At 36.5% G+C, this 20168-nt stretch overlaps 1 protein-coding gene across 1 annotated transcript in view; it reads right to left on the bottom strand.

Annotated features, from left to right (window-relative positions):
* Window positions 1–20168, bottom strand: part of LOC118190652 (proto-oncogene tyrosine-protein kinase receptor Ret-like) — a 169918-nt gene that overhangs the window by 75618 nt on the left and 74132 nt on the right. Inside the window, exons 6-7 of the mRNA XM_085826739.1 lie at window positions 16126–16217; window positions 4776–4898 (exon numbers count right to left, since the gene is read on the bottom strand). Of these exons, the coding sequence (XP_085682865.1) occupies window positions 4776–4898; window positions 16126–16217 (215 nt within the window). The remainder of the gene's footprint in view (window positions 1–4775; window positions 4899–16125; window positions 16218–20168) is intronic.

Genomic DNA, 20168 nt, shown 5'->3' with positions numbered 1-20168 from the left:
TTGCTTCTTTAATTAGTTTTTCTATATCACCCATTTTAAATTCTGGGGCTCTTTGTTGCACATAAAAGAATTTATCTAACGGTGTTATAACCTTTCTGCCTAGAAATAACTCAGCAGGAGTTTTGCCCGTTGTATCATGTTTTGCGGTCCTAAGGGCGTAACCTAATTCATTGACATAGTTATCCCAGCTTTTATGAAAATTTTTAACATAACTACGGATAATTTTCACTATATTTCTATTGACCCGTTCCGCTATATTTGATTGCGGCCGATACGGGACCATTTTTAAATGACGTATGCCCAGTTTTTGGCACATGTCTTCAAATATATTACTTACAAATTGAGGACCATTATCCGATATAACTTTTAGGGGCGCCCCGTATTTTAAAATATATTTATTTAAAATAGAATCAGTAACTAATTTCGCGGAGGCTCGTTTTAAGGGAACAATTTCGGTCCACTTACTAAAATGATCAACCATAACAAGGAGATAGCGACTTTTATTTAACTGACTTTTTGGGAAAGGGCCCAATAAATCGATGCCAATTATTTCATTTGGAAGTTCGTATTTAATACTATTTAGAAACCTGGCCGGGCGGAAATTAATATAATTAACTGCCTGACATGTTGGGCAGGACTGGACATACGCCCTTGTTAACTTTTGCAGTTCAGGAAAGTAGACTGCCTCGCGTACGCGTTGGATAGTTTTTCGAATACCAGCATGAGAAGCTAAAGGGCTGTTTTGGCTCTCCTGCAGGATATTTAATCTTAGACTAGCTGGGATAACAGGTCGAAATTCGTTGTTGGAATTCGTACTTTTTGTATAGAATAATAGACCATCTATTAGTTCGTAATGGGCCGCCCTATTTCTTATCGCCACAATATCTTGGTGGCTAAAATTTTCAGGATCCTTTAAATACTCATAAACGCTTAAAATATCAGGATCCTTACCCAGTTCGGTTATTACAGTTTCTCGGGAATTTATTGTACATGCTGTGAGCATTGCCACCTTTACAGTATTACCTTCTTCATCTATTTTAATTCTGGATAGGGCATCTGCTACGATATTTTCCTTTCCGGGGGTATGCTTGATTACCAGATTATATTCTTGTAGCTTGAGTGCCCATCTTATTAACCTTGGGGATAAGTTTTTCCCTGAGTACAATTTAGTTACCGCCGCATGATCAGAGTACACTGTTATTGGCGCCTTTCCAAAATAGACTCGTAACTTTTGCACTGCTAACAGAATTGCAAGTGCCTCTCTCTCGGTCGCGGAATAGTTTCTTTGTGTTTGATTTAAAGTTCGGCTAAAAAAATGCCACGGGCTGCTGATTTTGCGAAAGTACCGCTCCTACCGCATAATGCGAAGCATCCGCTGAAATTTCTAAATTCTCATCCTTTTCAGGAAATTTCAACACAGGGGCTTGCGTTAATGCTTGTTTTAATTTTTCGAAAGCACTATTGGCTTCGGCCGTCCACGAGAATCTTGCCTTTTTCCTTTTTAATTTTAACAATGGTTCAGCAATAGCTGGAAAATTTTTTATAAATGACCTATAATATGAACAAAGTCCTAGAAAAGAAGAGAGCTTCTTCGCCGTGTTTGGAGTCGGATACTTTTGTACAGCGATTATTTTTGATTCGTCTGTCTCTATTCCTTTCTGATATATCTTGTAACCTAAATATTTTAATTCAGGGGCTGCAAATTTGCACTTTTCGACATTAACTTTTAGACCGGCCTCATTTAATAAAGAAAACACCTGTCTTAAATTCTGTACATGTTGGTCGAGATTATCACTAGTAATAATGATATCGTCTAAATAGATAAATGTGGACTTTCCAAGAACAGGTCTTAACACAATGTCCGTACATCGATGAAATGTTGCCGGCGCCCCTGAAAGGCCAAACGGCATACGCAAAAATGCATAAGTGTAGACTTGGTTATAAAAGCAGTCTTAGGCACGTCCTCAGGCCTAACCCCTATTTGAAAATAACCAGTCGTTAAGTCTAAAGTCGTCATATATTTGGTGGATGTTATGTTCCTTAGAATTTCTTCAATAATAGGTAACGGATATACCGGATATTTAGTTATGGACTTTAATTTACGGTAGTCAATTGCGAATCTCCACCTTTTTGGATGTGTCAAAGGATAGTCATTATTTTTCTTACATAAAACCACCGGGCTAGCATAACTACTTGAGATGGGCGTTATGATCTTTTTACGTAGCATATCGGTGATATGCCATTCTATAATTTTTTCCTTATTCTTATCATACCGGTATGCTTTGTGGCGAACTGGCATTGAATCTCCGGTGTCAATACTATGGTTAGTAACCTGAGTAAATCCTAGAATATCACTAAATAACGAAGCAAATTCACTTACCACTTGTCGGATTCTTCCTTGCTCGTCATTAGGCAGTGGTCAAGATTTAACATCGGCGGTTCAGCCTTTTCTGCACGAACTGGTTTCATTGTCAGCTTAAGGGACGCTTCATTAAAATCCAGCGTTGCTTGTGCCTCTGAAAGAAAATCTATTCCTAAAATAATATGTGCTTTCAGATTCTTTACTATGAAAAACATCACCTTTACTTGTTAGTCCTTGATACGGACATACAGCGGTAATTTACCTATACACTTACATTTTTCTCCTTGCGCCGCTAACACTGTCGTATTATCCGAATTATATATGCGGTATTTCCGAAAATACTTCCTAAAACAATCTTCTGCCACACAGGAACACTGCGCGCCTGTATCCAGGAGTGCGGTGGCTGGGATATTATTCACCAACACTTCAATCTTCGGAAGAGTCAAATTTTTCACCATTACTGTATTTAACTTGAAAGAAGAGGGGTTTTCTTGGCCTTCGGATTTCCGCACCCTCCCGTCAGCAGAAATCCGTTTTAGTTTAAATTATTTTTCATTTCCGTGCTTTCCTTCTTTTTCCACTGGCCTTGAGACTTTTTTCCTGGATTGCTATTGAACTGTCGACGTTCGCCGGCTGTTTTTGAATGCTCGGGTTTCCTTGCCCACTGATTCGCTTTGCTTCCGTAGCCGTGTGCTTGAGTTTGCTGTAGTCGTGACGCACCAAATTGGTTTCGCTGTTGATATTGGCGTCTTCTTTCAATGTCCGCCGTTCTTCTACTTTCAAACTGGATTGCTAGCTCAAATAACTTTTCCAGTGTAGTCGGATTTCTTAATTCAATAAAGTCTTGCACTTGGGGCAGTAACCTCGGCAAAATCACTTGAATTATATCAGGATCCGGACGGTTTCCATACAAGAGTTTGAAGACGTGAATTTTTCTTAAAATAAAGCTTGAGAGGTTTTCGATTCTTTGTTGATATATACTAAAAAGTTCCGTTTCTAATTTCGCACGATCCCTTACAATAGGGAAGGCTTTTACTAGGGCAGTCTTGAAATTCTCGTAAGTATAGGTGGGACTTCCTGCTTGACCCAAGAGACTTCTGCCTATACATTTGAACCAGTTAAGCGCTTGGCCCCTGAAAGCGCTGGTAGCTAAGGTAACTTTTTGAAATTCGTGCACGGGGTAGAGCATGAAGTTGTTATCCAATTTTTCCAAAAAACTGGTTACCGGTGAGTTTCCATTAAATGTTGCTTCTGGTTTCATCGAAGCGCGCATGGTCTGGACGATGTAAACAAATCCTTCCAGGGCGGCAGCTGGCATTTCTGGATTCTGAGCCGCTACTGCAGGCAGCACAGGTTCTTCTTGAAACTCGGCCATGGTTATTCTTCTTCGTTGGGCGCCACTATCAGGTTCAATGTTCCGTCTTACTTTCTTCGGGAACATGCAAGGACCTGACTCGGAACAGAGAGCTTACTAAAGCTATGTTCAATCACTGTGGGAAGTAGACAGGATACACAAGAAAGGTATACAAAACCCTTTATTTTTCTCTATTTACAATAACTTCCGTACTTCGGAATACACAGACCCGCTACTTGTGGTCTAACGTAAAAATATAAAAATAAAACTAAACTCTAATTTAACTTTAATAAACGTGGAAGATTGGCCTTATATTAACAGGAAGCCGTATGTACTACAGAGAACTGTGAACACTACAATACGTTTAAAAATTATCAAGAGGATTAAAACCTCTGGCCTGGAAGGCAACCAGCAACTGAGTAAAACTTCTAAGGTAAGCGGCCTGCTTCGACTAACTGCTTCCTCTCTCTCGCTTGGCAAAAAGCCACAACTTAAAGCCACAACCAGTACTTGGTGTTCGCCAGGCAAACTTTTCATAAATACATTAACGCTTATAATTCTGGCCGGAAGTAGAAAATAAGAAGTGATAGTAAAGATTTAAAATAAAATAAACGTTAGTAAAACTTAAGATCCTTTCAACGTGATTGCATTAACCGCCGCCTACTATACTAATTTACAAATGATTCTATACAAACAGGCTGGTATATATAAGAAATGTTTAGGTTTGGTTCATCTGATTACGGTTACCACACGCGGCTATCTGCTTAAGGAGAGGGATGTCTTCGTGGAGGAGTTTCTAAGAGAAATTGGATCGTATACACGTTACACATGGGAAAAAGCACGAAGGCACGAACACTGGTAGTCATGACCGGGATCCGAATCCCGGTCATGACTACCAGTGTTCAGTGTCTGGCACCAGCAACGTTGCCGCTGGTGCCAACGTGCAAAGTAGCGCCATCGAAATATAGCTAAACAGTTATTCAATGGATAATTTTATTCTCTGAAAACAAAAAGGGAGAATTGATATCATGAAAATAAATGAAGATGCATAACAATTACCCTTGCATGATGGGAAGAATGTCGGAAAATGCTGGCATACACTCTAAAATCTGCGGGCCTGGATGGATGATGTACGTGCTGACTTCTGTTGAGAATTCTTACGTAAAATGTCAGTGGTCGTGCCTAAAAAATGAAAAATTGTTATTTTCTTTAGAAACAAACAAAAAACCTCGATGAAATTCCTGGAGTCTCCTTGACCCCGCTTCCATAAAATGGTATACTCCTCTTTAAACCAAGCTTCAATATCACTTCATTTTTTGAGTAACTGTTATCAAGGTCATGGACCTTTATTTTAATCACGTTTGAAATCTAAACTCTTTTTTTAATGTTAAACAATTATTTCAAATATTATTCTGTGTTCTATAATCATTAAATAATTTATTAATAATAATATTTTAATACAGAATAATAACAATAATTATCCTTTAATTAATTTTTTGGTACAATAATTTACATGTACTTTTATATCATACAATGGTAAATATAATTTGAGCCGTTTCATATTGGTGTCGACATTTACAGATGATTATTTGAGAATATGCAGCATAAAAATATACGTTTTATGTAGATTTACTCTACAAAACATATATACATATTTCAGACAGTAATACTCTGATTAACCGTTTGACTAACAATTTAAAAAAATTACCCCGTTTTCTATCCAAGTGAACAAATATGCCATACCTAAGGCAAATTTATCATTTGCGATTTTTTGACGCACGATTTTTAAGCCAAGCAATATGTCCCAGCCGTATGGTAATGGTGGGATACATACGTCCCACACGTAGCGACCGACTTACTAGAAGCACCCTTGTTATTCTGGAAATCTTTATCTTATGAAATAGAATTTACATCGTATAGTACAATTAAAGTATTCTTTGCATAACCCAGTATTACACCCTAGGCAACTGATATTTCTTCTTTTCTCTATCAGTGGAGTAGCGAGCATAACTGGCGCCCTGGGCAAAGTACCTTTTTGGCGCTGCCCCCGAAAGGAACACAGTGATAGGATGAAAAGTTTGGAGACCACCATTAGCACCCCTCTGCGAGCGGCGCCCGGGGCATCATACACCCCTTGCCTTCAGCTTGAACCGTAACTGTCGGCAGTGATGTTTGCTGTGTTTGTTGCGCTTGTGTAGAAGGGCTTATATATTTGTGCATACTGATTTTTGGTGTCTAAAAGTGCTGTATTTGGAATCTACAGGCCTTTCGGTTTGTGAAGATGTCTTGCTTTTGAAGATTCGAGGATTTTTGACCGATTTACAGGCATTTTAGGATTCATGCGTGTTTAGGGGTTCATTTGCATATGACTTTGAAGTTTTGGCCTGTATTCGTTTACATCGACTTGGTGAAGTACTTTTGTTTTGATATTTAGTTTCTATACATCTTTTGCTATCTGTATGGTGAATTTGATTCAATTTCATGGCCTATTTTTAAAGTTATTTGTAATTGAAAATTTGATACTACGTTTTGTTTACGTTTGAATCTTTGTGATTTTGCATCGCGGGCATGTCAACTTTTAGCCAACTGGAAAATATTGAAAATTCGTATTTTTAAATGTTATGGCAGAAGAAACTTATATATAAGTTGGTGCATTGATTATATATGTTTTCCAGCCCGTTGGACAATTTTTGGATTTTTCGCATGTAAGATTGATTTTATATTTTACTATGAATGCTTTTGAGATTTGAGGTGTTTTTAAGTATTTTTGATTATTTTAATTTGTAAATCTCAATATTTTCAGCTTTTAAGGCGTTTTTAGTTTTATTTACTCCTGATATTTATAAAATTGGATTGTTCGGATGCTAAAGCTGGATGGATTTGATTGTGCTGTACAAACATTTTTGATGCGCTTTGCAATCATCTTAATTTTGTAGAATGTATATGTTTTTGTGTGTGTGTTTCTGTTTATGTGATACAAACCACTCTGTGTTTTACTGAATTTTATTGTACGTATGAGAGTTCTTGTCATTTTATCTAACTTTAAATTGTAATTATTGTAAATCTTACATTTGTATATATGTTTTTATTCTGAAAATTTTAATACGGCCCCGTCGCAGTTATATTAGTGAATAATATAACTGCGACTTTTCGTGATTTTTGTGATGAGTCAACTGAAGAGTAATAGGGAGAGTAAACTTGTGGAAGCTGAGGGAGAGACTTTGGAGAGTTCGGATGAAATAAAAGAAATTATGGACTGTGGTAATGATAGACCTAACGATGAAGGAAAAATTGAGAGTGTACTCGTTGTTAGATCATTATATGATTTTGTAGACAAGTTAAAAGCTAGACGAGACCGACGGGAAATTACCGATGGCCTAGCTAGAGGTATAGATGGATTTGCTTGTCTCACAGTATTTAAAGACTATTGAAGAGGACATGGTGCAATCAAGAACCAATATTTTATTTGATATTAAACAGGATATAGATGAAATTAAGGTTATTTTGCAGAAAGATCGAGATACATGTGAAATGAGGGATAGAAAGAATAAAGTATTGGATGTAAATGATTGGAGAGAAAATGAATTAATAGTTAAACCAGCTGCGAATGGCGTTTTGCTATCTGTATTCACCATACAGATAGCAAAACGATGTATATGAGGAGTTAATTGCTAATGTTAGACCAGAGGATGTTGATATAAAAATAATAATGAGCTCCCATACGAGAAAGAATGGTGATTTGGTGATGAGGTTTAAAGATAGCAGAGAAGTAGACACGGTACAAAATGTTATTGAATCCAGAATAAATTTAAGGGATAAACATTATACAAGGAAGAAAAGGTTTAAGCAACCGAAGATTATTGTATATGGCGTATGCAATTTAATAGATGATAAGGAGATTATGGATAAAATGAAGGAGGCGTGCGTTTGTGATGGAAGTTGTGTTCGTCCTCTCTTTAGACAAAAATGTAAAGAGTCCGACGAGATTTCTCATCGCGTTTTCCGTGTAGACCCTCGATGTCAAGGTGTTGTCCTGGAAGACTGCAGAGTTCGTATAGGTTGGAAGGCATATTCGGATAAGCTCTATCTTAATCCGAAGAGGTGTCTGCGTTGCTTTCGATTCGGACATACTACCAAAAATTGTAAAAATGAAATTGTATGTTTTAGATGTTCTGAACCACATGAATTTAAAAAATGTAAAATGGATGTAGAGATTTGTGTAAACTGTAAGAACTCTAACTCGAAATATGGTACTCATTTGGATGTTTATCACCATGTTTTATCACGAGATTGTGAACTATACAAACGTGAAGTTAGATTTATTTCAGAACATATACGTTTAGTGGAATGATTTATTTTGGGTTTTAAGGGTTAGAACTGCGATTGGGCTGTTTTATTATATTTTATACTGATCATTATCTTATGGTGTATAATTTTTTGTTTTTTATTATTAGCTATTGTACTGTTCCCTTGATTATGAAAGTGCTAAATATAAACTTGAATCACTGTGCGGTGGCAGCTTGCCAGTTGGCTGCTGTTGAGGATATTTTGGAACAGAAGTTTGACTTGATAATTGTCCAGGAGCCGTATTATGTAAATACAGAAATCCTACATTTAAAAAAGGGTTGGAGAGCGGTGCATGATGTAAGGGGAAGATCTGCCATAATTGTTACCAAAGAAGAGATTGAATTTATTATAGATTATAAAACAAATGAGATAGTAGCCATCTCCTTGAGAATGGAGAACTTGTAGGTGTTGTGTCGGTATACTTCTTCCCTGCGGAAAACTTGAATTTACATTTGACAAGACTTGAAGATGTTTTGAACAAGTATACATTTTATTTTATTGCTGGAGATTTTAATTCGAAACATTTTAATTGGGGTTCTAGGACTGTGGATGATAAGAGTGTTTTAACCATGGATTTTTTAATACAGAATAATATTATTTTATATAATCAATCAGACTCATTACCAACTTTTGTTTCCGCAGTAAGGGAAGGTTGGACAGACTTGATTCTCAGTTCTGCCTCTCTCTCCCCGTTTCGTATTGAACTCAAGATACATGAAGAGGAGAGTCTTAGCGACCATAGATATGTTGCTGTTGATATTGAAGATGTTCAACCTGTGAAACATGAGAGTACTGTTTTTACAAAAAATCTTGTTAAAATAAATAAATTTTGTAAAAACTTAAACTGGATATGGAATTAATGACGGATAGACTGAGATCAATAGATGATGAAAATAATTTGGAGAATTTTGAGGATGACTTTGAAAGGTTGATTGTCCAGAGGGCTAAGAGGTACTTGACTATACGTGGAAATAAGGTCAAGAAAAACTATTGGTGGAATACGAGTTTGCAAAAAATGAAGCGACGGACGAGAGCATTGGGAAAGAGTTTTCAGTTCAGAGATATTGATGAAGAAACAAGAAATAAGAGAAAAGTTTTATATAAAAGAGAGATGGCACTTTATAGAAAGCAGATTAAGAAGAGTAAATATGAGAGTAAAATTAAACATTTTTTGGAAAATAAGGTATATCATGACTCATCTTCAACTCATTTTCAACTTACAAAAGACATCTTTTTTGTTTTTCCCAAATCGGGGAAGAAAGACTAGACCTCCCAGATTACGATTCCAGGGAATCAGGTATAAGTTATTACTGTTACTTTCGTTTTGCCCAGGGAAAGCGTTGGCTACCACAGATAATAAATAGAGTCCATGAGGGTGAACATAAGGAATACACTGAGGTGATTGAGGAATATTTTAATAAGAATTTTGACTGTGGTGAGTTTGAGAATGGTATTATTGATCATGAATTGTTAAAATTTTCAAATTGTTGTGCTGATGATCTGTCTTTTACTTCTAATGAGATCGGATATGTAATTAATAAACTAAGAAATAAAAGTGCTCCTGGACTGGACAGCATTTCTGCAGTGGTTGTGAAGTGCCTTTATAAGTATTATGAAGAGTTTTTTGTTTTATTATATAATACATGTTTCCGCTTGTTGGTTTTCCCGAGGGCGTGGAAAATATCAAGAATAATATTTATTCCGAAAAATGAACATGCGGTTAGACCAATTTGCTTGTTAAAATTTTTTAGTAAGGTCCTGGATATACTTCTCACCAATAGATTGTATCATTTTTTCTACAGAGAAAATTTTATTTCGGATAGACAGTTTGGCTTTGTCGCAGGCAGATCAAACAATGATGCTTTGTATAAATTATTTCTGAGAAAAAAGAGATTATCATGTAACTGTTGTCTCATTTGATATTTCAAAGGCCTTTGATTCCATTATATGGTCATCGCTGCTCTCCACCCTCGTGAATTTTAAGATTCCTTGCAATATATTAAAAATATTTTGTAGCTACTTTCACAATAGGAAGATTGTTTATTCATATGGTGGGGATTTTGAAGTGGTTAAATCAGTTTATAAAGGTTGCCCACAGGGATCCTCGAGTGCTCCGCTGCTCTGAGGTGCAGTAATTTACAACTTGTTGAATACGAGTCTTCCCGAGGGCGTTGAAATCATCTGTTATGCAGATGACATACTTTGTGTGGTTTAGGATGTGTCTTTTCAAAAACTAGAAAAAAGATTTACATTGGTGTGTGATGTCCTTGAGAGATGGGCTATAACAGAAAGACTCATCTTCAACTTACAAAAGACATCTTTTTTGTTTTTCCCAAATGGGGGAAGAAAGACTAGACCTCCCAGATTACGATTCCAGGGAACATTATTAAAAAGAGTCGAACAACTCAAATACTTGGGAGTCATTATAAATGATAAACTGAATTTCGAGTCACACTTCAAGGAAATTCAAAGGAGAACAGATTCAATACTCTTATTTTATAAGAGAAATTTTTCAGCGGGTGTCATCGACTTTAAGAGAGATATTATTAGAACTATTTATAGAGTAGTTGTTGTTCCTATTGTGTTATACGGAGTTGGTTGTTGGGGCTCCAGAGCGGCGGAGTTGTTGAGAATCAGGAATAAGTTATTGACGATTCAGCGGCCCTGGCTGCTGTCACTGGCTAGGTGTTTTAGGACAACTCCAACTGAAACTGCCTGTGTATTGGCCGGCACGCGCCCCTCTCGATTTTTTATAAGCTCTTTTATGATAAATTTTTGTTATCTACATGTAAGAGAGATTTTATGTATTATGCTGATTATTTAGCTTGTTGTACTGCATTTTATAATGTTAATCCTTACTGCATACATCCAGCCAAGAGAATGAGCATTAATTATGAAATGAACTTTGATTGTTTTGGTGAACTTGATATTTTCACTGATGGTTCTAGGTTTGGGGAAAGTGTTGGCCTATCTTTTGTTGTTTACTATTATGGTATAAAAATTGATTATTCAAAGATAAAGTTAGAAAAATTTAATTCTGTGTTTCAGGCTGAACTTGCTGCTATTTATTTTGCTATGAAATGGATTCAGAAAAACCTATCTAAGAGTTATAGTATTGTAGTTTATAGTGATTGTTTATCTGGATTACAGGCCTTGAAAAGCTACGATTGTAATAACTCTTTAGTTATTGATATTAAGTGCTTATATAAAGAAATTGAAGGTTTGCATAATATTAAATTTAGATGGGTTAAATCCCATGTGGGTATTGAAGGTAACGAGAGGGCCGACGTGTTGGCCAAAAAGGCGACTTTGGATGTTTTCGGGGAGTGTTCCGTTGTCCAGCCTTCAAGAAAAATGTTTATTACTAGAATCAAACAGTATTGTATTGATTTGTGGTATGATAATTGGAATAACTCGAATAAAAGAAAAGAATATGCCTATTATTTAAAACCGATGTTTAATAAAAGTATTTCTTGTCATTTGGATTTTAATCAAATTGTTACTGGACATGGACGCTTCCCGGTGTATCTTAAAAGATTTGGCATACAAGAGAATGAATATTGTCATAATTATGGAGTTGTCGGATCGGTAAGGCACTATGTGGAAGAATGTACACTTACTTATGACATACGAAAAAAATATAATTTTATTAAGATTTTTACAGGTGCTGAAAAAGAATTTAAATTTGCAAGGGAACTTATGTGTTTTCCAAATAATAATCGCTCTGATGTTGGTATTTTTATTTGATAAAAGTTTGTTTTTAAATTTTGTGTTACAATAATTTAAATTGAGATATTGGTGTTTATATGGAATTTTAACATAATTTTATTCAGTGCGTTATGTGGTGTATTTTATGCGTTTTTATAATTATGTATTTTATATGTATTTCATGTAATATGTAATTTCATGTATAATTATGTATTTTTATACGTATTATATATATATATATATATATATTGTTTTTGCTTGGCGCAGCCCTTGTTTGTCATAAAATCTTGTCGATTAGGTGGATGGGGCTGTGCCCTATTTGTACTATTTGTACCCCCTTGCCTCCCTCTCGCTACGCCACTGTTCTCTATGTTCATTTGTGTACAACGAGCATAGCGGCGTCTTGATTTTTCAACTATTGGGACATGATCCTCAACATTCAGGAGATTCGAAGTACCTTTTAACCTAGTAATAATTTTTAAACTTTTAGTGGGGCATGTATACGCCATTAATAGTCAAAGGACTAAAGGATGTATTGACGGGGGTGGTCAGACATCGTCCATGCGAGTCTTCGTGTACAAGAATGAAACGCGAATCTTTCCGGGTTGCATACGAGGTGTGACACACACAAAAAAACGAGACTAAGTGTGTAGCTTGTAAACAGTGCGGAGTTGGCAACAACTGTTTTGGTGGCGTCATGCCACACACCACCTATATCCCTGCGGCCGGTTTCGACTTAATCGACCATGCCAGTGGGGGAGTATTGCGTCGTTGAGTGAACACGTGCAACTGCATTCTGCCGGAACAATGTGTAATATAAAAAAACCAAACAGCGACTCAACATCAAATTTCTTGTGAAACTTAAAACATTTGCCACGGAGGAAGTATTTCAAATGTTAACCGAGGTTTATGGAGAGGAAATTTTGTCTCATGCACGTGTGTTTGAATGAAAATTTTGTCTCATGCACGTGTGGTTGAATGGCATAAGCGGTTTTCAGAGAGAAGAGACAGTGCGGATGGGTTTCCAGTGGTCAGATTGTTAATCAGTACTACTACATTGAAGTAGTAAAACGAATTCGTGAAACAATTCTGAAATAAAAACGCCACAGTTGTGGAACGATGGATGGCTGTTGCACCAACATGATGCAACCGCTCACACGGCCCTATCTGTCAAGCAGTTTCTGACCAACAAAAACATTTCTGTGTAGAGACATTAGCCATTTTTTTGGAAGTAGGCAAGACGAAATATTAGCAATCGCCTTCGCCGGGTATCAAACCACGGACCTCTAGAACACCGACCCAGTGTGCAAGCCACCACACTACGTATGCTCGGTAGAATGGCGGGAGAAATACCTTATAACTGTGATGGGGTATTCTTCGTATTCATCTGATTTGGCACCACGCGACTCCCCCATGGGGGTCGACGTAGAGAATTCTGCGAGGCTACTGGCTATTATCTGTACCTAGGCAGTCTCGGCCACGGGGGTATAAAATTTATGAACTTGGTGGTTCTGAAGGCTCCGGGAAAGGTCACTCATTGGCCGGCTTCGGGGTCTGGCACGTCCTAGCGCGGCGTGGAATTAGTAGCCCGTGGGGTTTCCTCCGGGTACGCTGGGTAATGACCCGCTGCGACGGGCAGCCCGTGCGACTGGTAGGTAGCAAATAACGACCAGTGCCGTGCCGGATGACTACCTGGGCGGTGCGCCTCCCTCTCTGAGGGGCCAGAGCGGAGGTTGAGCTTCCGCGCCTGGTTCTAAGGATTGGGGGTCCTGTAGTGTGATAAATGATTCACGAAACAGGGAATGCCAATATTGTTGTCCATGCGACTTCTTTATTTCGTAAAGTTAAATCTTACTTAAAGGAAACCCATTTTACCTCGTCTCGTTTTTTTTTGTATCACACCTCATATACGCAAGCAGCACGCTGCAAGAGCAATCGCTTGAACATGGCCAGAGGTGGCCCAGATAAGTATGACCATTAACTCTTCCCACAAAGATGATGCCACAAGGCCTGATGTTTGTTTAGATTTAGGCATTACTATAACTACTAAAACCGCAAATGGTTGCAAAATTTGCGGTTTTGCAGCTGAAGATGATGGTTCGGTAAAACCATCGAAACTAGTCCTGTGAAAATTTTGTAGGTATAACGCTGATTTTTGTTGTTTGACTTCTGAATTAGTATTTATTCGGCGTGTTATTGTGTCTTAATTATTTAAATTCTTGCTTAAATAATAAATAATGCATAATTTTATTATTTAAGCAAGAATTGTTCGTACTGGAAAGCAGACTGTTTTGTTTTTAATTTGAAAAATATACAATTATAAAACCATAACATATTTATTTATATGCAATCATAATAATTATCAATGTGATACCTGCGCTTGCTTCAATGAACACAAAAGTTTTATATTCAAATGCTGACACACTTACAATCACACACACAACCACACAACAGTGAAATATATAAAAACATTTAAAATAGACATTATTAAGGAAAAAATTGTCATTGTGTATTAATTACATGATAAAAAATTGCAAAATGTCAAATACATGTATTGGATTGCGGCACACCTATATCCTACTCATGGCACACCGGTTGCGGAGCACTGCTCTATGAGATGCGTACGTTAAGAAAGTAGTAAAGAAGAGTTTTACGATATGTAGTGTTGAAATTAAGGGTAAAAAAATCTGATAAGTATAATTAAAAGAATTATTCCCCTTACATTTTATAATAACTCAATTACAAGTTTTAAATAATATTTAAAAAAAATCCTTTTTTTTTTTTTTTTTTTTTTTTTGTTCTTTTTCAGAAATATTCAGAGAAAGTTAAGTGCTACTATTTAACGTATTTCACTATTACAATAAAAGGTGCTCTAATTTGAAATGGACCGAATAGAGCATTAATTATAAATTGACTTAGATTTTTCGATTTAAAAGATGCCTCAGAAGCTAAAAAATCATGTCATATTTGAGAAGGTATTTTAGGAATAAGCTCTATAAATAGAAGAGAAATAATGCATAATTTTAATATTAATAATACAATAAACTTTGATCTTAATTTTTGTAATCCTTAACCGAATAAAATCGAATTACCTTAAAATTTCTTTCTAATGTAATTAACGAAAACTTGTGAAAATATTTCATTCAAATTAAACCATTCTAAGCAAGCTGTTCTGTGAAAAATATAGCATTTAATTCCGTTCAGAATAAAATGTTCTTTGGAAATGTATTCTTTTCATTCAGTTTGACTCTGAAGTATTGCAGAAAAAGAAAATATATACATTTATATGCATATTTACGACATAATTACAAAATATTTACATCCGATCGTGTCAAAACCCATTGAACTTAATGGTAAATTGCCCAATGTTTTGGTTCACCAGCGAAGGGATCGAAAGCGCTTCAAAGCAGGATATGGGGAAAACCGGTTTGGGGCCACTCCATCTAACTTCCTACCTCCCTGGTCGGTGCGGCATGGCGGCTCTCCAAATGTGCGGCGAATCGAAAGTCCCCTCGTGTGGATTGTTGGAAGGGGACAGGGTGGAAGCTCCCCAGATACCCCGTCGGTGTGCTTTCGCTCAAAACAAGAGGGTGCAAAATAGATGTCCAACCTCTCTTTGGAATAGGGTCTGGCAACCACTGCTCCATGTAATATGGAGAAGACAAGAACCCTTTTGGGTAAATCAGCTTTTTTGTGCAAGCGGACAGCAATAAACATTTTCGGATAACTAGTTTGTAATATATTCTGCCAACATAAGAGGCTGCTCCCACAATTTTGGACGATTTTTTCATTGTGTGTACAGAAATATTTTATGTAACTATTTTGTGTTTTAAAAGTTCGACTTGATAACATTTTTTATTCACTATTTTTCTACTCCTTAATTTCCAACACAATAGTCAGTTGTAGTATGCGAAGAAATATTCCATTCGATTACTCTTTTAAACAGCTTTCCAAAGTCTAAGGAGAGGTTTAAGTCGACGTTTGCACAATACAAGTTTTAAAAGTCCGAATTTCACAACTTCGAAATTTTGCAAAAATAAAACTTAATCCTAAAATTATCACAGATGCATATAGCCTATAATTTTTAAATGTTGTATTGCTTTTTTATCACCAGAACGCTTTATAAATTACATTTTGAAGTTTAAGCACACGAAGTTTTTTTCATTCTGAAACTGCATGATTTTGACCTTGTTGTTTCTGTCTTACGATGCTGCTCCTATCGCGCAATTTTCCCCACAGTGTTATTTTTATACAGATTTTGTTGAAGCATATGATTTAATTATAGTGTATTCTAGTTAAAGTGTTATTTATTAGCTTTCATGAAATTCAATGAAGAGAGAAAATTTTTGATTACCTCAACATCACCTATAAGACTTGTGTCTTCAAAGGTCACAGTTACGTTATACGACGGATCAGGAAAATGAAAAGGCATCTTCGGAACGAGGGCTATTGAAATGAAAAAATTTGTTTCGTGAAAAATTGTGAAAAGAAGATATTCATATAAAAAATCAACATGTATTTACTACTGGTTTTAAATAAGATATTAATTTTTCAGATATAATTTGAAAATATGCGTATTCAATGCCTTTAACTAAATTTTCGAGACATGTATTTGAAAAATTATTTTTTATACAACATCACAATAAATGCAACTGGCACTTAAAAAAACTGAAAAAAGTACAAATAATTAACGGAAATTGATTTTTTAAGTATATTCCTTTCTTGCGTTTGCGAGACTTCTTGGCGTATTTCTATTGGCGTTAGCTCATAGAAATACGGCGTTAGCTCCAAAGGGACGTTAGCTCAGAAGGGCTATTAGTCTCGAAACCACATTTTGCGTTGACGACGTACCACTTTTCAGATTGTTGCCACCAAATACTATCTCCCTGTATCCATAGTCCCTAGATCCATAAATCATGAAGATAAAAACATTTTATTCTTACAGTGTATTGGCACTGCTCGCATTGAAATCGTGGCGATTGTTAATCAGAAATTTTCTTAAGTTTAAAAAATATGGAAATTTAAAATAAAACAAATTCGAAATTCTGGCTTCCAGGAGCCCATATTCGGGTGGGGGAATACGTTATTAAGAATTTGATAGATCTAAGTATCGTTGTTGTTTCACAATCTGAGAAACATACTGTTACGAAATGTACACGAGCGGTAAGATGGCCTCCCCACAAAGCAGTTTTAGGGTTGCCATAAAATGGCAAGGGAGAGCAGAATTGCCACATTTGGCGAGAAATCGTCCATTTGGCGACATTTGGATACAAAATTGGCGATATACCATGGACGGATGGAGAATCTTCTGGAACGAATACTTATCGGTTTAGCCCAGAATGTTCTCGAACACAAGCTGAAAGCTATATAAACCCTGCTGGTCCGCAGTCAGTGAGTATCGAGTGTGCTTCACCGAGATGGCGAGTGAGAGTGGCTCGTCTGGAGTGCGAGAGAGTTAGTATCGAGATGGTGTCTCGTCTAGTGAGTCAATCCCTGCTGAGTGGATCGAGTTGACAGGCGGGCAGCGAGTGCCCAGTGGGTCGTCGAGTGCACCGAAAGTTTATCGCGGTTAGTGCATCGTCGAGAGAGCGGGTTGAGCTCCGAGAACGACTGAACCGAAGAGTCGGAAGCCGTGCTCTGTGTGTCGTCGAATGCATCGCGAGTTGTAGCGTGGAGAGCCCCGAGAGTACGGGGAGTTCGGAGAACGACCAAGCAGAGTCGGGAGCTGTACTTTGGTGCTTTGCAGTGAAGCTGTCTCCACCGTGATAGCCTGATAGCCTGGAGGCTGTGTCGCTGATCGTGTCAGCGTGTTTATAGTAATTCATCGATGACTGTAAAAAGTATTATTAGAGCTGTCCTGATTAATATTGGCTGAATAAAGTGTGTTTCGATACTTCATCAAGTGTCGTCGTTATTCATTCCAAATCTACGAACCCCGTACGAACGTGAAGGAAGAAAGTAACGTAACAACTGGTGTCAGAAATAGATTGTTCATTATTTACATTCTTTAAATATAATACAGGTCGATAATGTTTAGTGGCAACAAGTTGTAAAGTGATACAGACGCTTAGAGTGATTCGATGCAAAATGCCGCTTCGAGACTAACGATTAATCTGAAATTTTAACGCTCACCGAAAAGAGTTTGTTAAACTGTCTTCCGCTCTCGTTGAACTCGCAATAACCTCCTACTAACTCACTCCTACTAATCCAATTCTTTTCTCTTTTAACTTTATGTTAGGCATCATTTTCTTCTCATTTACCTCACATACAATAAAAAAAAATGTCTCTCATATTATCTTAGTGTAGAGCAGTGAAAAGCTAAAGTTCAAATTCTCTTCAATGTATTTAAGTCATGCTATGAAAATCGTAAAATATTTTTCTAGTTCAGCAAGTTCTGATATTAAATTAACTCCTCCTCCTCTTTACTATTCGGCCGCCCCTCTAAATTCGTATGGATTGAAAAGAGCCTTCAGCCCCTCTCCCTAGCACACAAACTGGAACCTTAGCCTATCAGCTTCTCTCCTGGATTTTGGTGAAGATTACCACCTACTCCTGACTATCCACTAAGCTGCTGACATTCCTGACTATCCACTAAGCTGCTGACATTCCTGACTATCCACTAAGCTGCTGACATTCTTGAGTATCCGCTAAGCTACTGACATTTCTGACTATCCACTAAGCTGCTGACATTCCTGACTATTCACTAAGCAGCTGACATTCTTGACTATCCACTAAGCTGCTGCACTCCATCGCTGATGCCTACACATCTGATCGCAGAGTAACTACGCAGGATATAGCGGTTCAACATTAGTTATGTGTTTCATATGTCGCCTTATTGCATTTTTACGAACTTTCAACAAACTGCTATTTACTGCTACAGATTTGCCGAAAAACAATTCTTCCTATTACAGTACTATTGCTTAAGACTCTCAGTATGCTACTTAATATTCGAAAAATTACCTACTTGTTACATTGGGATAGGGAATCTTCCCAGGTGCCCGCAACCATGAATTTTGTTCACGAAGCGATATACAATTCAACAGCGAAATTACAGGAATTTTAAAAGCAGCATAGCACTATATGATTACAACTCCCGATGAAACATTAAGTGTCTTCTATTTTTTTACTTCCTTGTATGCAGTAAAAAGAAAGTATTGTAATCGCGAAAAGTTTCAGGCAGCATATTTCAACGAAAATATCCAGTTTGACCGCTATCGAATGCATTTTAACGATATTTTTGCGTGATATCTGTACGTAAGAACAGAATAAAAGACTGTTTTCCTCCAAAAAGATTATAAAACTGCTTTAAAATGAATTCTAAAGAGAATTTTTCGTGGTGTCTGTACGAACGTATGTACGTATCTCGCATAACTCAAAAACGAGTAGCCTCAGAACGTTGAAAGTTTGTATATAGGACTGCTATAACATGTAGATGTGCACCTCGTATTTTGGTTGCAATCGGCCGCGCCAAACGTATATAAATATATTTATATATATATCCACTCTGTTACCTGGCTCAGTGATCTCAGTTTCTTTACTCTTATATGTTTGTAATTGTGCATTTTTTGCTTTAAAAATGATTGAATTATTTTGTTCTTATCTTCCGGTTAAGATTTGTATGCCTTTAGTAAATCTGTATGCAATATTTTTAGAATGATCAACAATTTAAAAGTTGTTTAAGTGCCGCTAAGCCTAATAATTTTTTGGATGACGGCCATTGCTTGTTTGAAACATTTGAAAACATTTGAAACAGCAGAATAGTGGATTTGTTGCCAATCTAGAGAAACTTAGCTTCGCAACCACAAAGATAACGCCTTCATTTATTATTGCGAATTAAATCGCGCTTAATCCTTTCTGGAATTTTTTCGAGGAAATAAATGTTTAAAATTTAACTGAATTAACTGATTTTTTTAAGAACGGAATTAACTGAATGCGAAATACTCAATTATCTGTGGAAAAGATTTTACTTTTTGTCTTGTTTGCTTAATTTCTTTTATACATTGTTCTAGCTTTATGATAGTATTTGAATAGAACATGCGACAACGATTAGATAATTCTTTAAATGATATAAATTTTGTGCATTCTGAGTTATAATATGAACGAAATATAATACTGTTAAGTGAGCCTAGCGCCAGAGTATCGCTATGGTAAAGAAATAGAGTCAATTTTAAAGAATGCATTTATTCTATTGTAGTTTATGCGCTCTCGGCGAAGTAGATTTAATTGAATCCAATAGGTTTAAATGAAATGCAGGAAAAAATGCGTGTAATTTAATATTTCGTACAAGGAAGTCATGTGGTGTACACATCAGATTTTTTTTTTATTTTCTCATTTTATCATATAAATGTTCAGGTTTATTACTAAGATGACTTTATTAATATTGATTATTAGTATTTT

The sequence above is a fragment of the Stegodyphus dumicola genome, chromosome 11 (assembly GCF_044657685.1).
Source record: "Stegodyphus dumicola isolate Sdum_Otavi_A_Nest chromosome 11, ASM4465768v1".
NCBI classification, from domain to species: domain Eukaryota; kingdom Metazoa; phylum Arthropoda; class Arachnida; order Araneae; family Eresidae; genus Stegodyphus; species Stegodyphus dumicola.
The sequence above is the reverse complement of the archived record's forward strand: the minus strand, read 5'-3'. Positions and strand labels throughout refer to the sequence as shown.